Source organism: Aptenodytes forsteri, unplaced genomic scaffold (assembly GCF_000699145.1).
Source record: "Aptenodytes forsteri isolate BGI_AS27 unplaced genomic scaffold, ASM69914v1 Scaffold166, whole genome shotgun sequence".
Classification (NCBI taxonomy): Eukaryota; Metazoa; Chordata; class Aves; order Sphenisciformes; family Spheniscidae; genus Aptenodytes; species Aptenodytes forsteri.
The window spans coordinates 3,517,630-3,544,406 of NW_008796110.1; the positions used below are offsets into that span (position 1 = coordinate 3,517,630).

General features: G+C 37.2%; 1 protein-coding gene across 1 annotated transcript; it reads left to right on the plus strand.

Moving 5' to 3' along the window:
* The first annotated feature begins 777 nt into the window (after nt 1-777).
* Nucleotides 778-26,777, plus strand: WASL (Wiskott-Aldrich syndrome like). The gene is made up of 11 exons (XM_009286790.2): nt 778-909; nt 2,361-2,447; nt 2,989-3,085; nt 8,125-8,148; nt 13,248-13,416; nt 16,813-16,855; nt 17,255-17,408; nt 18,258-18,275; nt 20,877-21,397; nt 22,527-22,635; nt 24,054-26,777. The coding sequence occupies exons 1-11, from the start codon at nt 778-780 to the stop codon at nt 24,113-24,115; spliced, it is 1,416 nt and encodes a 471-aa protein (XP_009285065.2). The 3' UTR covers nt 24,116-26,777.

Genomic DNA, 26,777 nt, shown 5'->3' on the forward strand with positions numbered 1-26,777 from the left:
CTGTCCCATTACAGAACCTTTAAGCTTTATGTCCTTATGGCTTGGCTGTTAAATAAATATTCTTCAAAGGCTCCAATTTTCATTCCCTCATAGGTCTCTTAAGGTAAGACACATATATACTAGACAATATGCTGAGGAACATTCCCAGTGATTGAAGCAATCTGGTATGGAATAATCTTCATCTCTTATTAAAATATCTCAATCTGAAAACAGGATTATTTCAGGTTGCCAACTGGGAACGAGCCTAGCTCATGTGAATTCTCAAACCATGCCCAAGAATTTTAGGAGTTTGCTAATTGGCATAGGCTAAACTCATGCCAGAGACCATTTGAACAATTAAGCAATGTAGACAGTTGCGTTCCAGTACCTGGGAGTGTTTCCAGGCGCTGTGTAATTTACAGTTCTAGCCCGAGTATTGCATTTCTATCCAGTTTGAAGTACCGAACAGAAAGAAATTTAGTTGCACAGTGGGGCTTCTCTGTGTGACCACCGTAGTTACTGGTTTGCCTCTTACAGGCAAAGTGTCTGCTGATTTTTATGAGCAAGAAAAAAAAGTTCAATTGGTTTCTTAAGCTGTCTAAATCTTGTGTAGAAGTTAAAATCTAAAGCGTAGAAGTGATTTGGGGTCATTTGAACTTTACTGTGTTACCACCTGGGAAATCACCAAAGTTGCTGCCTAGAACAGGGAACAAAATTAAGAGATGCTTTGATAAAAGACGAAATGTAGAATTTGTGATTTTTTACCTTAAAGTAATAGCTACCTTTTCTTTTTAGACGATGTCTTCAGCAGTTGTTCAAATATACGCTGCAGATCGCAATGCCATGTGGTCAAAGAAATGCTGTGGTGTAGCTTGCCTTGTAAAGGACAATCCGCAGAGGTCGTATTTTATCAGAATATTTGACATTAAGGTAAGCATCTTTTTTTCTTTTTCAGACTCTTTAAGCTTGGTTGTATTCATTCTCCATTTAGAATTGAATGAGTGTAGGATGTCGTCTCTACAAACTCAGAAATTCTCAAGTAAATGGTTGTGCTTTAAGCGGTGCAATTACAGTGCTTATTAATAGGCAAGTGCAACTTTCTCAGGTATTCTAAATTTAAATTATTTCATAGATGTCAGCTTTTTATGGATGAAATAAATATCAGATACAATTTTCTTACAGCTCACAGAAGCTGTCTCTACGGATCTGATTAGTCAAACTAGTGAAAGTTAGTATAGTGTCACTGATATGGCTAGCTGTCAAAATCCACTACTTTGGATGATACTAACAAAATAGAAGCTGTGTTCTGTATGGGTGGAAACAATCTTTTTGATTAGTGTGTTGGTGCATGTGAAAACTGCAGGACAAACAAGTTTGGGTTTTTTTTCGCTCCACAATATATACATTCATACTGAAGATCTTTGTCCTATTATAATATTTCACTCAAGGCAGTGGGAACTAAGAGATGAAGTGTCCAAGATGTGTTTTCGTTACAAAAATGATACTGAGAAGCATAAGTCCTACTGACTTTGCTGAGACTTTGGAAAGCTTCCCATTATCCCTACAGCCAGGAACAGCTAGTTATCTGTCTGCATTCAGTGGTTGAAGTCTCTCAGATTTCTTCAGGATTGCCAGTTGGCATTTGCATTTCACTTTGTGATTTGGTCACTTGGCTATTAGACTTAGTGAGAAACCTGTTCCTTGGGTGCTGAACTATAATGCCATTTCATAGAATCATTAAGGTTGGAAGAGACCTCTAAGATCATCGAGTCCAACCGTCAACCCAACCCCACCACGCCCACTAAACCATGTCCCTAAGCGCCTCATCTACACGTCTTTTAAATACTTCCAGGGTTGGTGACTCAACCACTTCCCTGGGCAGCCTGTGCCAATGTTTCACCACTCTTTCAGTAAAGACATTTTTCCTCACGTCCAATCTAAACCTCCCCTGGCGCAACTTGAGGCCATTTAAATATATAAAACTTCTTAAAAAGGTGAGATTTTTGTTGCCTTTAAGTTAACTGTTTTCAAGTCAAGCCTGAGATGATAACAGGAGACTGGAAGTCTCCTTTATTGCTATTGCTGTTAACACTGTATTCCTATCACTGCTCACTATTACTGCTCCCAGTATCACTATTGCAGGACTGTAGAACTTGAAGGATGTTTTTCGAAAACATCCAGGAATGTGAACAGAACACAGTGACCTGATGGAACAGTCTTCCACAAGTTCCAATATATTTTGATCTCATTCGTTGGGTTAATAGCAAGGTAGATGCTTAACACCATGCAGCTTCCAACTCTCAATAGGTTCTATTGTAAAAGAAGTTAAAGTCTGCAATTTGTCTAAGTTTTTCAAAATCTTTTTTTTTTCTTCTTTTCAGGATGGGAAATTATTGTGGGAGCAGGAGCTGTACAATAACTTTGTATATAATAGTCCTAGAGGATATTTTCATACCTTTGCTGGAGATGTGAGTCTCAACGTCTTTGAATACCTATTTTAAAATGCCTTTTATTTGAACAGTAGCTTCTTTTAATGTAACTGAGGTTTTTATTTCATTCTGTAAATTATTTATAAAAGTATAATATTACCTGTGTTCCTTGAAGCTTTTTAAGCTTATTTATAAAAGGATTTTTTTTGTGTCTCAACTGAAAAACTTAATCAGTAGGACAGAAGCATAAAATGTAGTTCTTTATTTTCAACTCCTTTTAATGAAATTACATTTTGACTTGCAGATGATGTTTGTGAAGTATCATATATTCTTAAAGCACAAATTTTCCTCTCCCATTTGATTTCACTGCAAGATTTTGCTCAAATTTGTTAGCCATGATCTCTGGAAACTTGATTAGTAGACAGACATTCCTAAGATAGAATGTTTCACTAAGACTTGGTTCCAAATTTGCAGTGATGATTTTTTTCTGATTACACCTTCAGAAGGTGTAAGAAGACATTTAAGAAAGCCTTTGAAACATTTTCTTAGTCATGGGTGGGGGAATATTAATGTTTTTCAGACATGTCAAGTTGGTCTTAATTTTGCTAATGAAGAAGAAGCTAAACTATTCCGCAAAACAGTAACAGATTTACTTGGACGACGGCAGAGAAAATCTGGTAAATATTCAAATTAATCTTAAATTCAGGCTTGTTTATGTTGTTTTGGGGGGAGGCAGGAAGCTACTTCTATGTCTGAAAACTACTGGAGGCACTACTGCCATATTTATATTTAGAAGTAATTGTGTTACTAAAGTGTGCTTCTTTTCTCTATTGTGCAAAAATAATCTGAAATAACTTAACTTGCTGCTCCTTGCTGTAAGTTTCCTTGTAAGCTGAGACTCCAGGGTTGTGGTGTTTGAAAATATAGATCAGGAGGAAGCAAAAATGGTAAGCTGTCAGTGGGAAAACTAGAAATCTTTCTGTAAGCTGTTTTCACATTTGACTAAACACTCTTTTAGCTCTGGGCTGTTTATAACTGATTTGTTTAAATTCAGCCCAAGTGGGTTGTAACAAAGATTTTACCATCTGGTATGTTCAGTAGTTCATGTGAATGAATTTTTGGCATTGGTCCAGCATTTAGTAGAGAAATATCTTTTATTCAAAACCAGTGATCTTGGCGGAGGACAAGAACAGAAGACATAATGTGCCTATACTGTCCTTAGCAGCACAGGGCAGTCTGAAGCACAGTATGCTTTTTGCCAGCTGCAAGATGCCTTAGGAACACGGTCAGTGTTTTAAAGGGAGCTCAGGCTTCCTACAGATCTTGTCTTGGTCCTTTTCCAGGGAGCCCATAAACAACTTGCCTGTCTGACAGCCATATGTCCATGAAGAATAAGGTGATATAAAACAGGCCGGGAACACGTGGATGTGCTCAGGCTTGCTGTAAGCTGTAGCGTGGACTTGTGTTCAAGCTACAGGATGCATTTTTTGTAGTCCATTCGGGAATTGAATTGCACTAGCAATGCAGTGTAGACTAATGTAAAGGGAGGAAGCCCTCATCTTGGAGTGCCATCCTTGCAAGTATTCTTGGGAACCTACATGATCTATATGTATTCACTTGGATTTCATTCAGGTATGGTGTCTCAGGTGCAGAGCATTTGTTCCAGAAGCTTAAATAGCTTTTTTTAAGATTCCCTCTGCTCAGAACTAGAATAAGTTCATAGGGTTTCATGAGAAGAAGTGGGGTAAATAAGAAGTGGCATTAATAATCTTTCCCATACTTGTTGTGTAAAAGTAATCTTGCATCAGCTTGCATCTCCTGTTCCTGAAGTTTCACTCCATTATGTGTCTAAAACACAGTGCTACAGTGCACAGACATGACTTGGGAGGAAATATGTTTGCATTATTGGCCATAGCAAACTTTGTTTGAAAAAAATGGTTCAGTCAAACCTCCTGTTCACAGCACAGAGGTTCACTTCTGTCCTTCCAGATAGAGTTTTTTTTCACAGGACCACATAAGTTTTTCTTGTTTACTCATTGAGCTAATATCTTGGTTTGTGTACTCAAACTCATGTTGTAGGGTGAGCTTACTCCATACCTTGTCTTTTAACAAACAAAGAACTCCCCCTCTGCAAACACTTACAACTTGAAGACAACTTTAATTTAAAAAAACAAACAAACAAAAAAAACTTCCTTTTTTTTTTTTTTTTTTTTTTTTTAATACCCCACGGACATTATTTTTAAATAAGCAAGTCCTCTGTAAGACAAACAACATTTTCTACACCAGGACGACTTTGTTGTGTCCCAGAGCGAAGCAGCTAAAGGGAATGCTTTTTCATTGCCGGGATGCTCTGAATAACTTTTAAGGGGCAACACAGCAACCCTCACTCCTGTTAGCGACAGCCCACACATCAAAATGCAGCATGTTGCAGAAACACGGTGAACCTTCCACAAATAAGGAGAGTATTGACACATTTTCTCTTCGCCCCTTTGTGCTAAGCCGCATCTTAACTTCTCAAACACAGAGGTAATAGTCTGGTAGTTTTGATGCTTTTCTGTTTTAATGGGATTTTTACTCCCATGCCTTCCAAAATATGTTTCATTTCATAGCAGTGCCACCTGACATGCTTTCAACTGAAATGAGTACTCCATGTGATCACTTTGCAGCCTGTTATACCATTCAGGGCTTGCTAGGAGACTTTTCCAGGAGTCTTATGGAAAGCTTATGTTGTTGGAAGGTAGCAGGAACAGCAGTTCTGGCTCATGAAACTATGTCTTGGTGCCGAGACTAGTACACAAAATACTGTCTAACAGCTGCAAGAAGAGGCAACAGTATTTTGCTCTTCCTCACTCAGCATGAAATGCACTCCAATATACAGACAACTCCTGAGTAAGTGCATCTGGAGTTCCAGAGAGGTGAAAATTTGGCTCCAAATAGAGAATGTACAAAAGCTTGCACATGTACAAAATATCTAATAGAGAATAGAATGAGGGGGAAAGGCAGAGAAGGAATTGTTGATGTGTTGTCTTAATCTTTTTAATATCAAGCTAGTTTTCATCTAGCTAAATTCTGTTGTGTTTGTTTTTTTTTTAAAGTCAATTAAATTCTTAACCTTAGGTTAGGAAGAAATTACTATAATTAGTTAATTTCTCTGGTAAACTTACTTAAATAATCTCTCCATTTACTTCTTAAACCAATCCCAAATAGTTCCCTCAGTAAGCAGGGTGAACACAGTGTTTCTCTTCTCAGTGCTTGTTGGTGTAGTACATTCTCACTTTGGGTATTCTTGCACGTAGGTACCATTAGTTTTTATTTTTATTATCTTGCCTCAGAAATGTTAATGTGTGTACACACACACAAGTGTCCTCTCCACATGCTGAGCACTCAGCCATAAAAGGGCAACAGAGACTTGTAGAACAGAGCCTTGTTCTTAACTGCCTTTCTGAAGTAGGAGGCTTCCTGACTAATTTTTATGGACTGCTTGTAGCTCATGGGTGGGAGCTCTGTTAGCCCTCTCTGAAGTTGCCCTTTTCCTCCACAAGCTTTTAGCTCCTGATAAGCTTCAAGCTGGATACTTAATATGGAGAGCTTTTTTTTTTTCCATCTTTGGTCACAGCTTTTGTTTTTGCTGCCTGGGAGACAAGGGCATCTCTGAAGTGCTCAGCTTGCATTGGATTCAAGTCTCAGCAGAGATCATTCTTGTTTCCAGGAATACTTATTGAAGGGAGCTGTGTTTTTTGGACATAGGCAGCTGGTGAAGTTGATCTGTTTTGGATCAGTGGGCATCTCCATTTTCAAAAAAGGAGAAATCCGCCACTATCCAGTCAGGTCATCTGCACTTCAGAACAGGAGTTCATATTTTCTAGTCGGAAGTGGGAACCATAGAAAAACAGATCTAGTATCTTTGGGCGACAAATTAATCTTTTATATACCCAGCAAAAATTACAGGAAGTGTTTAAAATGTCTTGCTTTGTTTTCCATTATCTTTTCTCTCTAGAACTCTTTCTTCTAATGAAAATTGTAACAGATTCCCGTGATTTGGCCCAAGACCACTTAACACTTTCTATGAATACCTCCAGCTTTTGCCAGCTTCCCATCCTGTGCCAAATGACTTGCACTCTTCTTTGCTGTCTCTGAGTTGTTGAATAAAACTTTAATTATGTTCCAAAAGTTGAATTTGGGTTGGGTGGGTATTTTTGGGCAGGTTGTTGGATTTTTTGCAGTACAACACCAGTGGTTTCTTAAACTGAGTATTCTAGGAAGAGAAAGCACAGTATTTGGCCAAAAAGCCTTCCCCCTCCCCCATCCCCAGACCTGATGCCGTTTGCTTGAGGCACCTTTGCAGAGGTTCTCCACCTCTGTGCCTAAAAGTAACCTGCTGTGAGCTAAGAGGCAACTTGTCTGTCTTTAGAAGGCTTGCTCAGCAAAAGTTGATTCTTATTCTCAAGGGGTTTTGGTCACCTTCCTCTGAAGGTTTGATGACCTTGACAGGTTCTTTATTCCTACCTGAAGATCAGCTGACTGATATGAGGCTGACTTGCCTTGCACACTTAGGATTGTAGATTTTTTTTTTTTAATACTGCTAGGACAAGGTCAACACCATCTGTGGAGGCACGTTCTCCTTTTCCCTTATGTTTGCATCTGGAAAAATATAATGTTAACAGTTTTTCTGGGACTTGCTGTTACAAGTGTAACTTGTTAACAAGTTAACAAGTGTCTGTTACAAATTCTTATACAAAACTCTTGGGAGTCCTGTTAGATTTCAGATGCTCCAGATCTGAAAGGGAAGGATGTTCAGCCTGCCTTATAGAGCCATGTTTTTTGGTGTGGTGAGATGACAAACTGTTTGCCCATATGGGTACTGCTAAATGCAGAATTCTTAAGAGTGTGTGTGTGTAGGTACACAAATAGTGTAACTGTTTACTGGGGGTTTTGAAGGCAGGGTAGGTAAATGTTATTTCTGATGGGTTGCAGGGCAGGTAAATGTGGTGGATAGGAATTAATAGTAAGTGAGGGAAATCTCCTTTAAAGGAGAATTTACTATCACAGGCTGAGAGTACTGAGGTGTGAAATGTTTACAACTACATTTTAAATGATCAAGCCAAATTCTTCATGGTCTGTGAAACAGTTTGCCGTTGTGAAGAGAATATCAGATTAGTACTAAGGAGACCCTAGTTCTGTTCCGTATTATTCAGTTACCTGTTGGATAACATAGGTGAAGTGTCTTGCCCCTCTGTGTCCTATTTTCTTTGCATAAACCCCAAAATAATTATAATATATTTTAGGTTCTGTGGGAGAACAATACTGTATAAAAGTGCTAATTATATTTCAAATAAAAATGAAAGAACAGTCTCATTCAGTCGAAATCAGAAAGCATAACGCTTCAAAAATCTTGCTTTGATAGGTTGTACCAAAACAGCTGCTTTTTGAATATTTCACCTTACTTTGCAGTCAAAATGTCTGAAACCAACTCAGTAGCTATTTCCTTATCCTCCTACTCAGTTTGCTCACTTGAAATTGGTGCTTATTATCTAAGATTGGGTTTTTATTGTTCTGTAATGCTTTGTTTCAACTGCACAACAAGTAGGCTTTAAGGATATTAATAGATTCTTAAGTTTGAGTTCAAGGTCTTTGAACGTTTCACTAGAAACTAAAATTTAGAATCAATTTTTCCTGTGATACCTATGAATAAATAGCTCTTTTTCTTTTTCAACAGAAAAAAGACGAGACCCACCAAATGGTAAGCTTTTTGCATGAATCACTGCATTTTATTTTTTCCTACTGCTGTCACTTACTGTTTACGTATAGCTTTGTTTTGGACTTGTTCAGGATAGTTATGTGGTGGCAAAAGCAGTAAACTCTTATTCTGGAGGCTAGTACACTTGTCTTGTTTCTGTTCTTTGGTATTTAGTTGTAGCTTGAAAGATTTGTGGCTTAGCTGGCATTTGTAAAGAATGTTTTTGGAGGAGTATGTTTTGTTGCAAATAGGACAGAGGCCCTTCATATTAAACTGAGAAGAAAACTTTGTACCTTGCATTTGCTGCTTGGTCTTCAGAATATGCATGTATAGGATCACTATACAGAAACGAATGCTGAAGCTAAATCTTAGCCTATTTGTCTAAAGGCAGGCTTAATGATGACAGATTTCATAAAACATCCATAAAACTTCAATTTCAGTGTAACCGGCTAACCGTGTAACATAGCCATTTGGTCATATAGAATCATAGAATAGAATCATAGAATCATTGAGGTTGGAAAAGACCTCTAAGATCATTGAGTCCAACCGTCAACCCAACACCACCATGCCCACTAAACAATGTCATATGTTTGTCAATATTAAACTTTTTTTTTGCACGAAGGATTACTTGAATCTATTTGCCTGTCAGGAATACATCTCACTGGCATGAAGATACAGGTTCCTCAAGAGATCCTCTCATTAAATTGGTGGAAGGAGTCAAAACTATGTATCGATTTGATCCAAAAATATTTTACCATCTATTCTGAAATCAAGTGAAAAATGCACATCAGTGAACGTCAGGTTTGGAGTCTTTGTAGTTCTGAATTCACACTGAAGTTAAAAAGTTACTTCTCCTGTGATATTTCTGTTGGTGATCCAGATCATAAGTCATATCGCTGTATCTGTTAGTTTGCTGTTTGAGCAAGGGTATAGTCAACTAGTCATCTGAGGTCTCCTTATGGCCTGACGATGTAGTCTTAAATTTGTGCTAACCAAGACGTCCAAACATCTCGGTAGGTCACCAAAATAGGTAATCCTTAACTAATCCTGAATTATGGGAACTCCTGATATCTTTTATATCCAAATAAAGCCCCCCCCACCATGTGAATACTTCTCAAAAAAATTACTCTGTTTCATAAACATTAAGTTTTGAGGAAGTTCAGGCAATCATCAGTTTAGACCAGGCATGTTTAGTATTAATTCCTTCAGCTGGGACTGGGTTGTTTAGTTTTGAAACAGTCATAGTAATACCATCCATGATAGTCTTACCAGCTTTTCTGAGCTTTCAGGTGGTTTTAACTGTTCTGCCTCTTGAGCGACATTTGCTTCTGCTCACCTAAACAGTGCATCCCTGATAGCAATATCTGCAGAGCAGACGGGAAGGAAGACAGCAGTGGTGGCTGTGTAGTGCCACCTACCACAAAAAATTTAGCCTTTGTCTCTACTGTAAATGTTACCAACAGTAACACAAACAATTTGTTTGTCTAGTTTGCTATCTGTGATTGGAATAAGATTTAAGAAAACTAAACCTGTAAAAACTAAGCCTGCAAAAACTTTTGGGCTTAAAGTAGTCTGCATAATTCATCCTATAAGACCTCAGGCAACAGCATTTTTTCTCAAAAATACTCACATACTAAACTTGCAGTCATTGGTCCTATGCCTTTATCCTGAATATTCTGTGGAAGATATAGGTTTATGCCCAGTGTTTCAGGTTTATAATCACTAGTCAGCTTTTCAGTAAACTGTTTCCCTGGGATATCCACGTACTCTTTCACAACCTGTCCATTTTCCTTTTCTGATTTTTGTCAAATTCTATAATGCCTGGCTTCTCTGCTGGCAAAGAGTTAAGTGTGGTCATGCCCTCTGTAGTCACAGGTGAGACATGGTCAGGGTATGGGTTATAGCCTCAGGTGGCTATATTCTGTACAGACTCAGCATTTCAGTATTTGGAATTCAGACTAGAGCAGATATATACTATCAGCATGTTACTGGAAAAAAAAACAACCAAAACTGTTGTAGGATCAGCTAGTTTTTGTTTTACTCTCCATATGCAGTGAAATTCTATTGGGAAAAAGAAATGGAACACCTGCTTTTTTTGTACTAGGTATCAATGCATAATTACCTTTAAAACTGAAAAACAAGAACAGTCACATTTCTGTACTCACATGATCCATGCTTGAAATACTGTGGGGAATTTTGTTTTAGTGGGGCTTGTTTGTCTGGATTTTCTGCATGTTGAAGCTGCACGGAAAAAGCACTCTGTCTTTTTGTATGACGTTTTCAATGGTACGGATTTAAGTGGGTTTTTTTCTTTTTCTTTTTTTTTTTTTTTTAGAATTGCAGGATTAAAATCAAATTGGCATTAACAGTTATGTAAAATGTATTAGTCTGTAATTTCCTGGGATTTATGTTTTACTCATTTGTAATAGCTAGGTCTCTTTATGGAAATAAAGAAGAGTTGTTGTGGTTGAACTGACCTCTTAGTGAAGTTCTGGATGAAATAAGGATTTGTCAGAGAATTAGGTTTTGAGGGAATCTTTGAGAACCACGTGGCAGAATTTTGTTTCAGATGTTAACTAGAACAGTTTGCATTTATTGTAGGGCTGTCTGTAGTCTGGGACAGATGCCTAGAGAGATTCTAAACAAAATACAAAGAATTTCATAGAATTAACATTTCAAAATGTTCTGTACTACATTTTCTGGAGCCCCTTCTGAAGATGTCACAGATATTGATAACAGTGGATGCTTAAGGCCACACTACTGTCAGGTACTTCCTAACGATGAGCTCTATATGCCCCTCTCATCTTCATTTATTGAGCTATCTACACCTGATGGGGCAGGTGCATGTCTTATGATGGGAAAAATTTTACTGGATATAAATATGGCAGTTCTAGAAGAGTACAATTCTTTGCAAGGTTCTTTTATCCCTCGTGAACATCTCAGGTCTAAACCTGACAGTAAGAAAAATTTTTATCTTTAAGTTTACTATGATCTCTGGTATGAATATCATTAGTATCAAGGAATTAATACCAGGCTATCAGTCCTTAATTTCAGCTGAGCTGAATAAAACTTCAATTTGCAAATGGCTGCTGCTTTACATGGTTAAAACCATGTATGGTTACTTTAGGATTTTACATGCAAAAAAGGTGTAATTTCAAAGACTGTTAGGAATTGAGAAGAATATCAAGAACTTCCTAGAAGTGCTAAGGTACATGTTTCTTTTTGAACCTCAGTATAGCTTTTGAAACTACAAATATCACTGTAATGGTGATAAAATACAATAGGTAATTAAAGTGAAAGTGAACTCCTACAGTATTTTTGGTTTTGTTTTTGAATCTAATGAAATTAAGACTGTAACTTTCAATTAATCCTGAAGATTTACTTAACTCCACTTGTTAAGTTTTGGGTTGATAATATTTGGCAATTAGTGAATTAATGCTAACTTTAAGTGTAACTTTAACAGTACAAATTGTTTTGCCTGGTTGTATGTGGTCAGTTTGGTTTTTTTGGTATTCTCAAAGGACAGTTGTCTAGATCATAACTTTTCTAGATCAAGGCTTTTCTGCTTTGCAGAAAACACTTTAGAAATTCTTCCTGCAGTTCAATGCAGTTTTAAATCTTGTCCTTTAAGACTCCTACAGGAACGTAGGAGTTGTCATATGTGTTTTGTCTAGCCCAGTGTCCTGTTTCTGTTCTTGTTTCTTGTTCTGGCTGGTACTAGGTGCTTCCCACTGAGGTCTTAAACTCCAAATGTCAGCTATGTTATCTACTGTATTGTCTCCTTCTCCTTTCTGATTTGGACTTTGGACTGTGAAACCTAAGGCATGTTGGTCCTTTCAGAATGCTTAGGAGAACTTTGAATTATCCGTACAAAATGTAGTTATGAAAAAATAACGTCAAAATAAGGTTCAGGTTTATCAAAGTCTAACTAGACATTTTTATCATCTGCCCAGTAAGAATGCATGCGTGAGTCTTACTTTAATTGATTTGCTAACCATTGGGTAGTAACTCACAGCAGAGTGGAGGATGCTTTTCAAGCTATTTCTGGCCAAACTGGTCTTAAACTGACTGCTTAGTTTCAGTGTTGGAAGAATGAGATTGCTTATCCTTTTTGCAGGTTTCTTTAAAAATACGCATATACGTGTGTGTGTGTATGAAAATGCATGAACTGCCTCCTAGTATTTAGATACTATCACTTAATTATGTCAGGGGTTATCTTCTGTCAAAACTAAAGAACCTGAGTGGAAAACATGCTAGGTGTATTTATTTGCTAGTATTATGCAAGTAATATAAAGGTAAAATGCTAAAATTGGCAGTATAATTTAGATGCATTTTAAGTAATGCAAGTAGTTATTTAGAATTGTTTATAATGAAGAACAAGGTTTGAGAACATGATTCATAATTTGAGTGTTTAATTTCTATTTCTGGTGCTGTTTTCACTGTCACGGCTCTTCAAGCTTTGTTTCTGGTCTGGGACTTTAACTTATTTTGTAAACCTGTCAAAGAGTAAGAAATAAGAAATCCTGAATAGTTCCATAGATACTGTCATATATTTGAAGACAACAGTGTGTCCAGAGCAGCCTTCTGAAATTCTTGTGATATTCTAGTTCTGTGTGCGATGGCAGAAAGCATTCCCACTTGGGGCTTATTAAGCGAAGGTTCCCTCTCCTTTAAGATCAGTTTACTGTGCTTGCCCAGGTAATGGCGTGCTGGGTGTTACTGTTTATAGCACTCACTTCTTTAATCTTGTGTAGGATTGTAGCTATGCTGTACCTTAATGTGTCTCTTTCCATGTGTTCTGTGCACATGAAAGCTCTTTAGTTTAGAACTACTTTCTTTGCAAAATTTGCAAAAATCAAATTCTAGTTTAGAAAATTTTCCTGCCATTGCTCTGCTCTAGCAACATGTTGGTTTTTTTTTTTTTTTCTTCAGCAAATAACTTAGTTTGTTTCTGACATCCAGAATCCAGCCAGATGCATGTGGCATGTAGAACTATGGCTACAGTATGAGTATTTTGCCACTCAAAAAAAGAAAAAAGTTTGTAGGTTAAATATGGCTTTGTTGAAACACGATAATAAAACTCCTGTACTTTACCTTCACAGGCCCAAATCTACCAATGGCAACTGTTGATATCAAAAACCCAGAAATTACAACTAACAGATTTTATACTCCACAAGTCAACAATATTTCATATACCAAAGAAAAGAAGAAAGGAAAAACTAAAAAGAGAAGATTGACAAAGGCAGATATTGGAACGCCATCTAATTTCCAGTAAGGACTTTTTTGAGTTTGGGTTTTGGTGGGGGCTTGGAGGGGTTTGTTTTTTGGTTTCTTTTGTGTCAATTACACTTGCAAATGCTCAAGACTTAAATGTGTGACTGTTGTGTGTAACCTGAACTACAGTGAATGCTAGCTGGAATGCTGCGGAGTTTAAAAGCAAGTTAGTTTATACACAGGTGAGGAGTTTACTGCAATTGTAAACAAAAAGTAACTTGCTCTCCTAAAATAGTTTAGAAAACAATTTAGCTGCATAAAAATGTCTTATTGAAGTGGTCAGCTCAGTGCAGACTCATATTTAGCCTCAATGGTCAACTCTTTAGCACTGTTATTCTTACCACTGTGCATACTTAGCTGTGCTTCGTTGTACAAAATACGCATGCAGGTCCTGACTTGTCCTAACAGCAGAAATGACATAGCCATGTTTTTATTTCTGGCTTTCTGTTTACAAACTTACTTACTCTGGTATATGGGCTAGTACCCATACCTTGTGATGAAAGTACAGCATGCATGTTTACACCTCTTAGGAATGAGTTGTTTTTTCTAATATTGTTTCTTACGCATCCTCAATCTTTTAGAATAGTTATGATGTGTCATTTTAAGCTTCACTTTCATGAAACTTGGGTTTGGTCAGTTTACTGAATTAGCTATAGTTTTCCTGAACTATAATTTGGTATTTTAATCTTCTGCCTTTTAAAATAAGCGTACTTTATTTGCTAAAGCAACAGGAATTTAAAGGGCTTGAGTTAGTTACTGGAAAGATCAGTTCCTGTGAAGTATTAGAAAACCAGTGTGAGGTTTACATGCCAAGTGAATGTCTTGTTCTTTTGAACCATTATTTTGCATCACTTCCACTGATGTGCCTTCCCAGAATAAAACTCCAAAACGTAATGCTGGTATTACCGGTTACAGTAATGTTACTGCACAGTGTTTTGAGAGAGTGCTCTGTAGAATGGGATAGTGGACAGGAAGTAAAAGCAGAGATGGCTAAAATGCTTCCCTAAGCAGACTGTGCTTAGGCAATTCAGACGTCAACCACGTTCTTTCTGATCTGAGTATCAGTGAAGTGCTGCATCTATTAATGTCACTTAAACTGAAAAATGCAAAAAAGAAGGAAGAATGAAAGAAAGAAAACTGAGTGGTGATTGGTAGCTGGCACAGACTTCAGCATATGCAGACAAAATTGCAAATAATGATTTGCATTAGTGTGTCTTACCTCTGATCAGAATTTGTGGAAAGGGTTGTGCAGCAGCGCAGATACAAAATGAATTTGAGATTTTGTTTATAATGTCTGTCAGGTTGTGACCATTGCAGAACACTATGTGCACTCATAAAATATTAAAGGAGACTTAGAGAAGCTGAGAATAAGATGATAAAATATTTAATGAAGTTCAAACAAAAGATATGTTCCTGTATCATTAAATGTAACATTAAATTGTAAGTGGTGAACCTTTGCAAAAGAAGATTGAAAGTCTATTTTGTTCAGCTTAAGGTCTAGTTAAGTTTCCCATAGAGTGCAGCTAAGTGTCATTTTACTGTGTAAGATACTTTAATTGCTGGTTTTGTACAAACATAGGGGAATTGGTGTTTGGTATTGTTAGGCAAATATGCCAGTGGGATAACTTGTATGTAACTTGAGCTGTGATACTGGTGAAGGCCAACGCTGTCACTGTTTGTTTATGCCGGATCAAAGTTGCAATCAGTAGACACAATTTTTAAATGCCTTCTATTAGACAGATGTGGACTTTCAGTGTTCTGAGAAAAAAAAATCAACCTGTACTTAACATTAATATAACTTATTGCTGTATACATTCTTTTAAATAACATGAGTTGCAGTTACCTGATAAGTATGCATTTTCATTGAAAAGACCTCTGAAAACAATGTGTTACAGTCAATGTGTACAATAACGTATTTTACTCTGAAGGATGAAGACTAAATGAGAAATAATGCTAACATTACTCCATATAAATTTTAATATAAATTAAGTACACTAAGCTCTGAATCATATGCTTACAGCCTCTTAAAAGGGCATCACGAATTGCACAGATATGCAGAGATATATGGGTAAGATTGTATTTGCTGGTAAATTTGTCACCTTTCATATGCCAGTTAATACATTACAATTGGATATGAGACTGTGTATTAGGAAATGTGTGTCTAATTTATGTGAAGCAAGCTAACATCCAGAATTCTGTAATCAATAAATCATAAATCATTTTGGTAATGAAAGGCATTTAAATATTTAAGCAAAACGGAGCGCTTCCCTTTTTTGCCTTTTCTGTAGCATAATGTCAGTTTAAAACCAGATTTTTTACTTCTTAAATGTGTGTCTAATTTATGTGAAGCAAGCTGTAGCTTAACATCCAGAATTCTGTAATCAATAAATCATCCTATATTTTGGTAATGAAAGGCATTTAAATATTTAAGCAAAACGGAGCGCTTCCCTTTTTTGCCTTTTCTGTAGCATAATGTCAGTTTAAAACCAGATTTTTTACTTCTTACCCCTCAAACTAAGTAGTTAACTAATCATAGTTATACCAAAACTGATCATTGCATTTCAGTAATCTCATTAGGAAAACTTGTGCTGTTGGTGGTACTAACAGACCCAAGCAAGAATACAAGGTCTGTTGCGCTAGGCACTGTATAAGGACAGCAAAACAGTCCTTGCAATTTGACAAGCTTAGTCTAGGCTGTGTTGGCTACTAATGGCTCACCTGGTATTTTTAAAACTCTGAATGGGACTTCCTGAAGACTGTGTTGTGTTTCTGGAACTGGCCATTGGCAAAAAGAAACCCAAAACATGAAGTGCTGGTAACGTGATGCTTCTGTCTTCTATAGCCAACAGCAGTTGCATGAAGTAGCTTGGAGGGGCACAGAATCATAGTTATACCATAGTTATATCCAAAAAACAATCCTGACTTCTCTTTGAAAGAAGAAGGTGAATGGGAGAAGGGTGATGAGAGAACAAACAGCGATGGTAGGGAGGAAGAGGTTTTCCAGCTGCATGACACTCAAGACTTTGGCAGTAGCTTGAAGTCCAGTTACTATATAAAGGCCAAACTCCTCCCTTGATCTCTGTGCAGTCCTTCCATCACCATCCATACGCGCCACAGGGTGGCATGGAGCCTTCATGTTTTGCCACAGACCATAACCTAAGGGAGGAAAATAACGTCTCCACTTGCTCTTTTTGACACAAGACAAAAAGTGGGAGTTAAGGAAATCTTACTATTCTGTTCTCAAGTGGGGCACTGAGAAGTAAGAATTGCTTAGTGTCTTATAAGCTTGGAGGTAGAAGCTGTAGTAATCTCTATAGTTATCTTGGTGTCCTGTTATTTTAGTTAACAAGGTCCTTTTTATGCTGATTAAATGGACTTTTCTGCTTTTTTTAGACACATTGGACATGTTGGTTGGGATCCAAACACAGGTTTTGATGTAAGTAATTTAATAAGTTATTCAAAACACTGAATAATTAAAAACTTTAGAGGCTTTTTAATGTAAGTTGTAAAGATTGGCATTAAATAAATTTAACTGTACATCAAAATAGTTATAAATTGTGATTTTATAATATGATTCAGACAGAGATGTTGGAGTAGAAGTGGATAGGAGAGATCTGGGATTGAGGGGAAAACATGCAAAACTTAAAGTTTTTGTGCAAGGTACTTACCTCTCCTAAAATAGTCCTTTCTCACTGAAAAGTCAACCCAGAGACATGTTCTTGGCTTTACTGTTCTTTTAAAAACATGATTTGTGGTTTTTTTTCCCCAATACAACTGATATTTTAAAAATTTCTTCTATTTCAAGCTACTTAAAACTAATGTATCTGACTTGCAGGTGAACAACTTAGACCCAGAACTGAAAAACCTGTTTGATCTGTGTGGAATTTCAGAGGCTCAACTAAAAGACAAAGAAACTTCAAAGGTCATATATGATTTCATTGAAAAAACAGGAGGAGTGGAAGCTGTTAAAAATGAACTGCGTAGACAAGGTGGGATTCCTTTTATTTCCATGTAAAAATCAGCAGGGTGTTTTTTGCCTTAAGAGTAGAAGCTGTTGATCATGAGCAGTTTTTGATTCTCTTCTCTGGACTTCATGTCACCGCAGTTGCACTGGATTTCATAATGTTTCTGTATACCATACGCTATGTAAAAACGTTCATGCATGACCCATGAGAGTTCCCTAACGAATAAGGATCTTATGTATGTCAGTTAAGTAATTTCCAGTAACACTTAGTCTGACTGTAAAGCTATGCAGTATATTCCATATAGATTTTTCAGACTGTATGTTGCATATTTGTTTTATAATCTCGATCTTATAAATAAATTAAAATCTTAGAAACAATATTGCTGTTGTCAGTTATAGTAGTAGCACATGTCTGACAGGTGTACGTGTGGTGCCCATTTACCCTGGCAGCACTGTGTAATGAACCTTGCAACAGCTAGAGGCCTGCAAATTTTATATTAATATTTAAAAAAGAAGAAAAGCTTTTTTCTAATTTAAAGTAAAAAGTATTAGTTTTGAGCAGGCTTCTGCTGCAAGAAAATTCTCAAATAAGCCATTTCCTGCCTAACCTTTAAATGTGATCTCAGCTGATGCATTATCTAGTGGAACATAGCAAGTCAGTCTGAAAATTACACTGCGAATGTCAAACTTTCAAAAATTTGCCTGGAACACTTCTCAAGAGAAGTAGGATATAAATGCCATTGAAATTGTAGCAGTTTGAAACTAGTGAATAAATTGTCTGAGTGACTGAACAGGTACAGATTCAGGGTACAATGACTTGTTACATTGTGCTGGTTTTGGCTGGGATAGAGTTAATTTTCTTCATATTCCTTAGGTCCCCCACGGTGGAGCGGTACGTATTTGAGCTGGCATCTAAGTATATGCTTCAAAGTATTCATGCTGCTGTGTGATTTCTTTCCTAGATGAGAAACCTTAGTCCACACCTGGTTGACTGCAATACTAAAAATTATAGTCAAACTTCTTAGTTAAATTGCAAGCAAAATTTCAGTTACGATTTTTTTTTCTCAGTAAGAAATCAGTCAGTTTCTTTATATAATCTTAACTCTGTTTAAATGTTACAGAGTTGTTGATCCCAGACTGCTGACCATAAAATTGAATTGAGAAGACTTGCCTTGGAGTCTTATGACTAGCTTAAAATACTTTAAAGATGCCTGTTTTTCTATTACTTATGTGTTAACATCAAGTTACGGCCACTTGCATGTACGCAATTGAAAGAAAAGCTGCCTCGTCTTTAACATGCATGATAATAATCTACCTCTGTGCTTTTTGATAGAGGTAGAGAAAATATTCCAGTATTTCACTGGGTTTTTCCGCAATTATGTTATTTGATGTGTAGGCTTGACTGCTGTTTGAAGTGTTCTTTCTCAACTGAAACACATTTTTCTGTGTTTTATTGCAAGAATTTCTGTGCTTACGTATTCACCCTGCTAGGATGCTGACTAGAGAGTTGCAGACACGTTCTGCTCAGATAGAAGTTACTTTCTTGTTTTTCCTGCCCTTTCCCTAGTTTTGGTACTGTTCGTTGTTTTGTTTTGGTTTTTTTTAGTGACAATACCATCAATAGATTTTAGAATCACAGAATCATAGAATAGTTTGGGTTGGAAGGGACCTGTAAAGGTCATCTAGTCCAACCCCCCTGCCATGGGCAGGGACATCTTCAACTAGATCAGAAACATTTTTTCCTTATATCTAGTCTAAATCTACCCCCCTTTAGTTTAAAGCCATTCCCCCTTGTCCTGTTGCAACAGGCCCTGCTAAAAAGTTTGCCGCCATCTTACATATCTTTTTTCTTAATAGCCATGTTCAGATTAATGTGCATTTATAAAAATCTAAATTATTTTCTTGCTTTGCTTGTACCAAGGGGGGGGGAAGGAGAGAGGATGAGGTAACAGTGCTCCCTCCTTGTTCCTCCTTCCTCATTTCACTCCAGCTGAGTATAGATAAGCCTTATAAAAACTCCTGAACTCTATTTCCACAGATTGGATGTGGCATATCTCTCTATTTTCCTCACAGGAAAACTTAAACCTGGTGTTCAAAATCTACAGACGCTACAGACTCTGGAGCATGACCATGTTACATATCTTTTCAGTAATACAGAAAAACTGTCTGTAGTGCTTGCTGAGTAAGTTATATTTGAAAATACTGGCCTCCAATGGCCGAAAAGGAAACTATGGTCATGTCAGCCAAAAAGTGGTGGGATTTTTTTTTTTTTTTTTTAAAAACCAAGATTGTTGGCAGTATGTCTCTTGCAAAATATATGACGTTTGAGAGGAGATACTCCCCATGTTGTTCTTTTGAAGGGATGGAAAAGAACAGAGCAGTTTGTGGAACTTAAGAACATAACATGTAACATTAGGAGGAGTATGTTTCTCTAAGATGGGCAAGGAAGGAGGCACTGAGGCGCTAGTGTCTCCTGCTTCCTCAAAATCCCTTTTTTAGGGATGTCCCCTCTGTATTCCAGTGCAGACAGCGTACTTTCTCAGCATGTAACAGGAAGGAGATAATAGAAGATGTAAAGAAGTATCTTCTTGAGTGTAATACCTTTTTCGTTATCAAAGCATATGAAATCAAATGTGAGTTTTCTTAGTTGTATGACAGCACCTGGATTGTTACGTGGTTACTTGCAATAACCACACAACCTAAAGTACCATAAGCCATTAGATGCTTAATGGAAGAGGAAATGAAACGGTGCTATTTCAAATGCCATTAGCAGAGCACATATATTTCAAGGCCACTTCATATAGAAATGATCCTGTGCGTTGAGGTAGCCTTGAAGTTGTTTCCTTTCTACGGTCCCTTCCATAAAGACATTGTTGGAACTAATTTTCAGTAAAAGGGACTAAGAGTCCCCCAGAGTTTATGCTGCATCGTAATGCATTAGTAGTTTTTTGTTACTAGAAGATGATGCTTCAAAAAATATTTGCCTCTGTAATTCCCTGATAAAATAATGGATAGATTATAAAGTGGAAATTTTCTATTTCACTTTAAGTGTATTTTCTAAAACTTCTTTCTCTTGCCTTCTGTCCTAGCTCAACAAAATTTTAGAGGATTTTTCTGAAATTTTTCTGCATTTTGTCATGAGAAATTGAAACACTAACTTAAGATACACTTGGATTATGAAGAAAATTACTACCATAGGACCAAACCAAAATTAATGACCAAGCTTGTTTTGTGACTTTAATTAGTCTTTTTATGTATTGCACTTGCTTCCTGCGGTGTTGATTGTTCTACAGAATACATGACAGACATAGGGGCTATATTCAGCTTATCTTATATTCAGCTATATTCAACTTAATCCAGCATTGGTAAAATTTACACAGGCACAGAGATCCTTGCAAAAGGCAAGGCAAAGCCTTTTTAATTTTTCTGCTAGTCTAAAAGACTTATGGTTATTGAGTAGCATGTAATGGTGAATTGTTTTGTTTCATTTCAGCTCCACCTCCACCACCACCGTGCAGAGGAGGACCCCCTCCACCTCCGCCACCACCTCCCCATAGCTCAGGCCCCCCTCCCCCCCCTGCTAGGGGCCGAGGGGCACCACCTCCACCTCCTTCAAGAGCTCCCACAGCAGCACCTCCACCCCCACCTCCATCTAGACCTGGTGCCACAGTGCCCCCACCTCCTCCAAACAGGATGTATCCTCCACCACCACCAGTGCATTCATCATCTGCACCATCCGGCCCTCCTCCACCACCACCACCACCAGCAAGTGGGTCATCTGTTCCTCCACCACCTCCTCCTCCTCCACCCCCTCCTGGTCCTCCTCCGCCACCAGGCCTTCCTTCAGAGGTTGATCACCAGCTTCCAGTTCCTGCAGGAAACAAAGCAGCACTCTTGGATCAAATCAGAGAAGGAGCTCAGTTAAAGAAAGTAGAACAGAACAGTCGACCAGTGTCCTGCTCAGGAAGAGATGCACTGTTAGACCAGATACGACAGGGTATACAGCTGAAATCCGTGAGTAAAAGCTGTTTCTCATCTGTGTTCCCTTGGGACTTGCAAATGGCTGCAGTATTGCAGTGTGAACAGTAACTTGTGGCTCTGTTTCAGGCTGGATCATAACTTTTAGAGTTTTTGAAGTAATGCTTTAAATGGCAGTACTGAGAAAATGCTTAGAACGCATATTTGCTATAGATGAGTATTGGTGCATGAAATTATCCTTGTTTCAAATTCATTTCTCACTTTTCAGTAAAGCTTTAAGCATAAGTCCTACAATGATGATACCACAATGTCGTGGCTGTAAAGAACTTTTGCAAGAACTATGAAAGATTGCTGGTCTACTGAATACTTCACTAAAATCATCTAAACAACTGCAGGGGATGAGTTCAGCAGTGACGATAGTGAAAGGCAAACACTAGATTTTTCTTATTAATTTTTTTTCCCCATCTTAAAATGGACCTGTGCTCTGCAAGCGTTGAGGCTTGTAAGAAGGTGGCTGCCTGTGTCTGGAAAAGTGCCGCCCGTGGGGGATGCCTCTGCTGTTCCTGCTGCAGCAGCTCAGGCTATTACTATTTCTTCTTGATGTCACTGACTATCTTCAAAATTATTTTGCCCGTAGGTACTTTTTTTTCTTTGTTTTTGCCACTCCTCTGCACTTGAGGCTTCTGATGTAAAAAGTGTGAGGGCATGTTAATGTTTATTTGCCATTACAGGTATGCAGTTTCAAAGTCTATTACTTTCAGAAGGGATTCTCAACCCAAAGCAGACCTGGTTAACAAATCCAAAAAAGAAAAAATATTTTGTGGTATATACCCAGGATAAAATAAATAATGATTATGCAGCCATACAAGTCATGCCTGTACAACCATATTAAGAAGCTTTCCTTTAGCTGAGCACTCACTTCATGACAGTCAGAGCTGAAATATTTAATCTTGAGTACGGACTAACTACAGTTGTGTTACATGGCAAAAGAGAAAAAGTTGACTTTTTTATAAATAAAAACTTAGCTTGAGCTAAAGACACAAACTGCAGTTTCACTCTTCCTTCTGGCTGAAATAAACTCGTTAATCTTATAAGGAAGTTTGTCTCAAAATAAACAAGTTCTGTTTTGCTAATTGCATCTTTCTAATGTATCCTTTTTTCCAAGGTATCTGATGGTCAGGAGAATGCACCACCTACACCTGCACCCACCTCAGGAATTGTGGGTGCATTAATGGAAGTTATGCAGAAAAGGAGCAAAGCCATTCATTCTTCAGGTGAGTCTGGAATTTTTCTGACCTCACGGTGTCAGGTTTTCAAGAGTTAACACTTCTATGCAACATAAAACATTGTTGGAAAAAAGCATGGATTTCGGCATGTAGTCCAATACAGAATGCTCTAGGCAGACCCCTAGTGATGGGTTGAATGGTTACGTCGTGCTACTTTGAATTACTGGTGTATAGTAGTTTGCAGTAATACTGAATTAAAAATTACTAATCAAGGTTAATATCCTTATAAAGATTTTTTTTTTTTTTTTTTTACACACAACTGACTTATTCTTATCCACTAGATGTCTGATGAAATAAGTTGTCAAAATATTTTTGGAGGGAAGGTTTTTAATGCTTTCTGTTTCTAGAAGCAAAAGCTTCATGCTCTTAAAACTGTGGCTTCCAGTGTGCTTTGGATGCCACCTGCTGGATAGTACTCAGATAACTAGTGTTACTTGACTAGTCACATACTAGTGCTGGATCAACTTTTCACACTTCAGTGCTTGGAAAAAAATAAGGCTGCAAGAGGATTTGCATTTCTCAAATACCAGCCTGTAATAAATGCAGTTCAGTAGCTGCAGTGCAGCTGTTTGGTTACGTCTCTTCTGTTTAGGCTTTGATACACTTTTCTTCCAGAGCTTGCCTTGATACCAAAACTGCACTTGCAGTCTGCAGACCGTTTGACTAAGTGCAATATAGTTTGTTGATTTGCTGCCCTATGTAGCAATCTCCAATTTCAGTACTTTACATAAATTAAGTACCAGAAGGGTGCTAAATAAAGGATTTTCCTAGGGTAGGAAATGCTCTTGCCTAACAAATAAGTAGTTCAATTTTAACAGGCTACAACTTTTAAATTGTGATACATATAAAAATAGTGGAAGGCTGAATAAAGTTAACAACAAACATTGATGTTGAAATTGATGTGCATTACACAGCTTAGAATATTCCAGTAACCGCAACAGACTTGGCTCACAAAATTTTTTTATCTGCTTGTACGGTAAACAGAAATCCTGTTATGTAGTAAACCTGGGGAAGCAGTTCTTACGTTTCAGAAATTAATCTGTCCTTGAAATTTAAAATCCAGTCTGGAACAAGCTGGCCACTCTCACATTCTCTAAGAAAGATTAATAAGTAGTAAGTGTTAAATGAGAACTTCTGATTCTTTTTCTCATAGCAGAAAACGAGATACATTTTTCCTACCTTGGGAAAGGCGTGAGAAGGGAAACAAATTAGATTTAACTTTCAGCCAGTATCTATCTAAACTGAATGTCATGTCTAGAAATCTTAAAATAGAGTATTGCCACATGTATTGTCGTGACCTCCTTAAACTGATTGTTCTGTTTTCAGAAAGTTGTGGGAGAAATCAATAACACTTCTTGTCATGTTAATTTGGTGCATGCAAGTGACTTGCTTTTTTTGTCTTACAGATGAAGATGAGGATGAAGATGATGAAGAAGACTTTGAGGATGATGACGAATGGGATGATTGATCATATATTATTATATATATATTTTTTAAGGTGAATGATATACTAAACACTACTTTCTGTCTATGGATTCTGTAAAATTATCATGTAAATGTTCTACCAATTTGCTGTATATTTTTGTTGCCTTTTGCTTTTTTATTAATCTGTGCAATACCTCATTTAATCTGTAAAGGTTTGTCATAATCCTCTACAAAGCTACTCCCTGTTAATGTGTGCAAGTTTACACCTGGATGATCATGTACATGTGAATACTTTCCATTCCATCAATAAGGGAGTTTAAATGTAATATGTGAGACTGACAAAAACCTTAATGTAATTTAGTTATAATGCAAGAAGGAAAACACTATTTTCATACCCTACTTTTTCTGTATCTAAATTTTCTTATTAAAACCTAGTATAGCACTATGTTCTTTAAGTGATGCAGCTCTTAGTTTATTTAGCCCCTTCATTTCAAATGCAATGCTACGTGAATGTTGAGGCTGGTTTATACTATTGCATGGTTTCAAATACATCACAACATTGCAGTTCAAATTTTAGCAGTATGCTTTACATAAAACAAAATCACGACAGAAATGCACAGCTAGTTGTGAAGATTACCTTGCCCTAACTGTAGCAATACTGACTGCTATTGAGCAGCAGTAGTAATTAAATCCTTCAACTAGGGAACTCTCTATCTGAAGTTAAACAGGGTGGCTTTACATTGTAATAGTGGTAAAAGCATCCTTGATGCAGACAAGTTCGGTCTTTTTTTTTTATTTTTTTTTTTTCCCTTCCCAGCTCTTACTTTAAGAATGAAGAAGTGTAAATTACTGGGGGCTATACTGGAGGCTGGCAATCGCTACAGTTTGATTTATTTTTAAAATCAATTTTATGTGGTTTTCAGGCTGAAGGGCTGCGTTTAATGCTTGCTTCAATAATGTTTAATTACTTTTTAAAATTTGTAGGACATTGGTGTACTAATAAAGTAAACATAAGTGGTATTACTTTGCAGTCTTTGCGTTATGGTACACAACAAATTCCGAAACACCAATCCTACATCCATAAAGTTGGAAAGCCATTAACTCAATATACACTTTGAATAAGTACTGAACTTTATGGAAATATTCTGTCTTCATATGTTGGCTTTAAGACCAAGGGTTGTGATGAAGATCAAGAACCCGATTCACAAGAATAGTATTTGAATAAGTGGATGGAAAATAGGATTCTCATTTCACAGCTTGCACATTTATATAAGTTGTACTTCGTAGTGCAGTAAACATTGGCATATCTGCCTATTACAAAATACTAATCTATGCTATGTGGGTATTTAATATCTGCAGCATTAATTACTGTACTTACTGTAACTTTCAGGTAGAAAATCTTTTTTAAAACCACATTATCTGGCACGGACTGTTTAGTTAAGTCAGTCATATTTGGAGCGTAGTTAATGCATAGCGTCCTGGGTCTTTGACTGTAGTCAAGCTATCAGACTAAATTTAAGTTATCGGAATTGTATGGACTGAAACCCAGTGATGAACCTGATCTTGACAGGCTGGACCTGCATGATACGGCTTGGATTTCTAACCCAGTTATAACCTAGTCTTTAGCGAATTAATTTAGTCATATGAGAAGAAAGGAAAGTTGCTGAAAAGTAGTGGGCGAGGTAAGGTTGTAGTTAAATTATTCAGAGGATGCTAACTTCCTTCCAAGAGTAATTTAAGCACATAACTTGAGGAAGAAAATTTCCAAGTGGTCTCACTTTCTTGCGGTAACTTTCGCATTGCCCTCTGCTGCTAGAAACACTTCCTACTAGCTTTGCTGCTGTAATGGCTTGAGCATTGGATCAAGTGCAAGTGCAGCCTGGGGTAGCTAATGGCAGTGGAGTTAAGAACTTGTGTATAAGGAAAATATTTGTATGGCTTTCATATAACTTCTGGCACTGCTCCCTTATTTTTTATTGCATATAGGGCATTTTAAAATTAAGCAGATGAGGCCTAGAGGTTTTCCTGACATGCTACTTGTTAGATATGTTTAGCTGTTATGTTCCCAGAATTGGAATTTCTGTAATATAGTTAATAATTAAGCATCACAGTTCATTAATCAAACTTCTATTCCAGGTTTTGGGAGCTCTGGAGTTACCTTACTGAATAAAAGTTTGATTTGTAGATACTGGCCAAAGACAGCTTTTGGTTTTTCTATTTCTTTTTCTTCATACAAAAAGTACACTCACATTCTGTGGTGTCCAGGTTACTATTTACTTTAAAGTAGTGTTTGTACATGATAAATTTCGGGCATAAAGACTGCAATGGCAGTTAAGGTAGTCATAACCGCATGCTTCAGCACTCCGCCACTTGCACTATGAGCAGAAGATAGCATTTCATGATACTGGTGCATTGTTGCTAAACATTGTAATGAAGGCCTCTCTTATATATTCTGGTTAAATGACTGTCCAGATAGCCTTAGCAATTAACGAACTAGCATGAGGCTTTTGTATCTCAACACTCTATGTGCATAGACAATATCAGCTAGCCACTTGTACGTATGAAATCCGTAAACTTCTCAATCATTCAGTTTTCCATTTATTGAACTGAAATTTTTAGTATGTGAATTTTTGAAATGTACAGTGAATAGGATGTTGCACTGGTGGCAATTCATCATGGAGCATAATAAAATTAATTTGACCCAA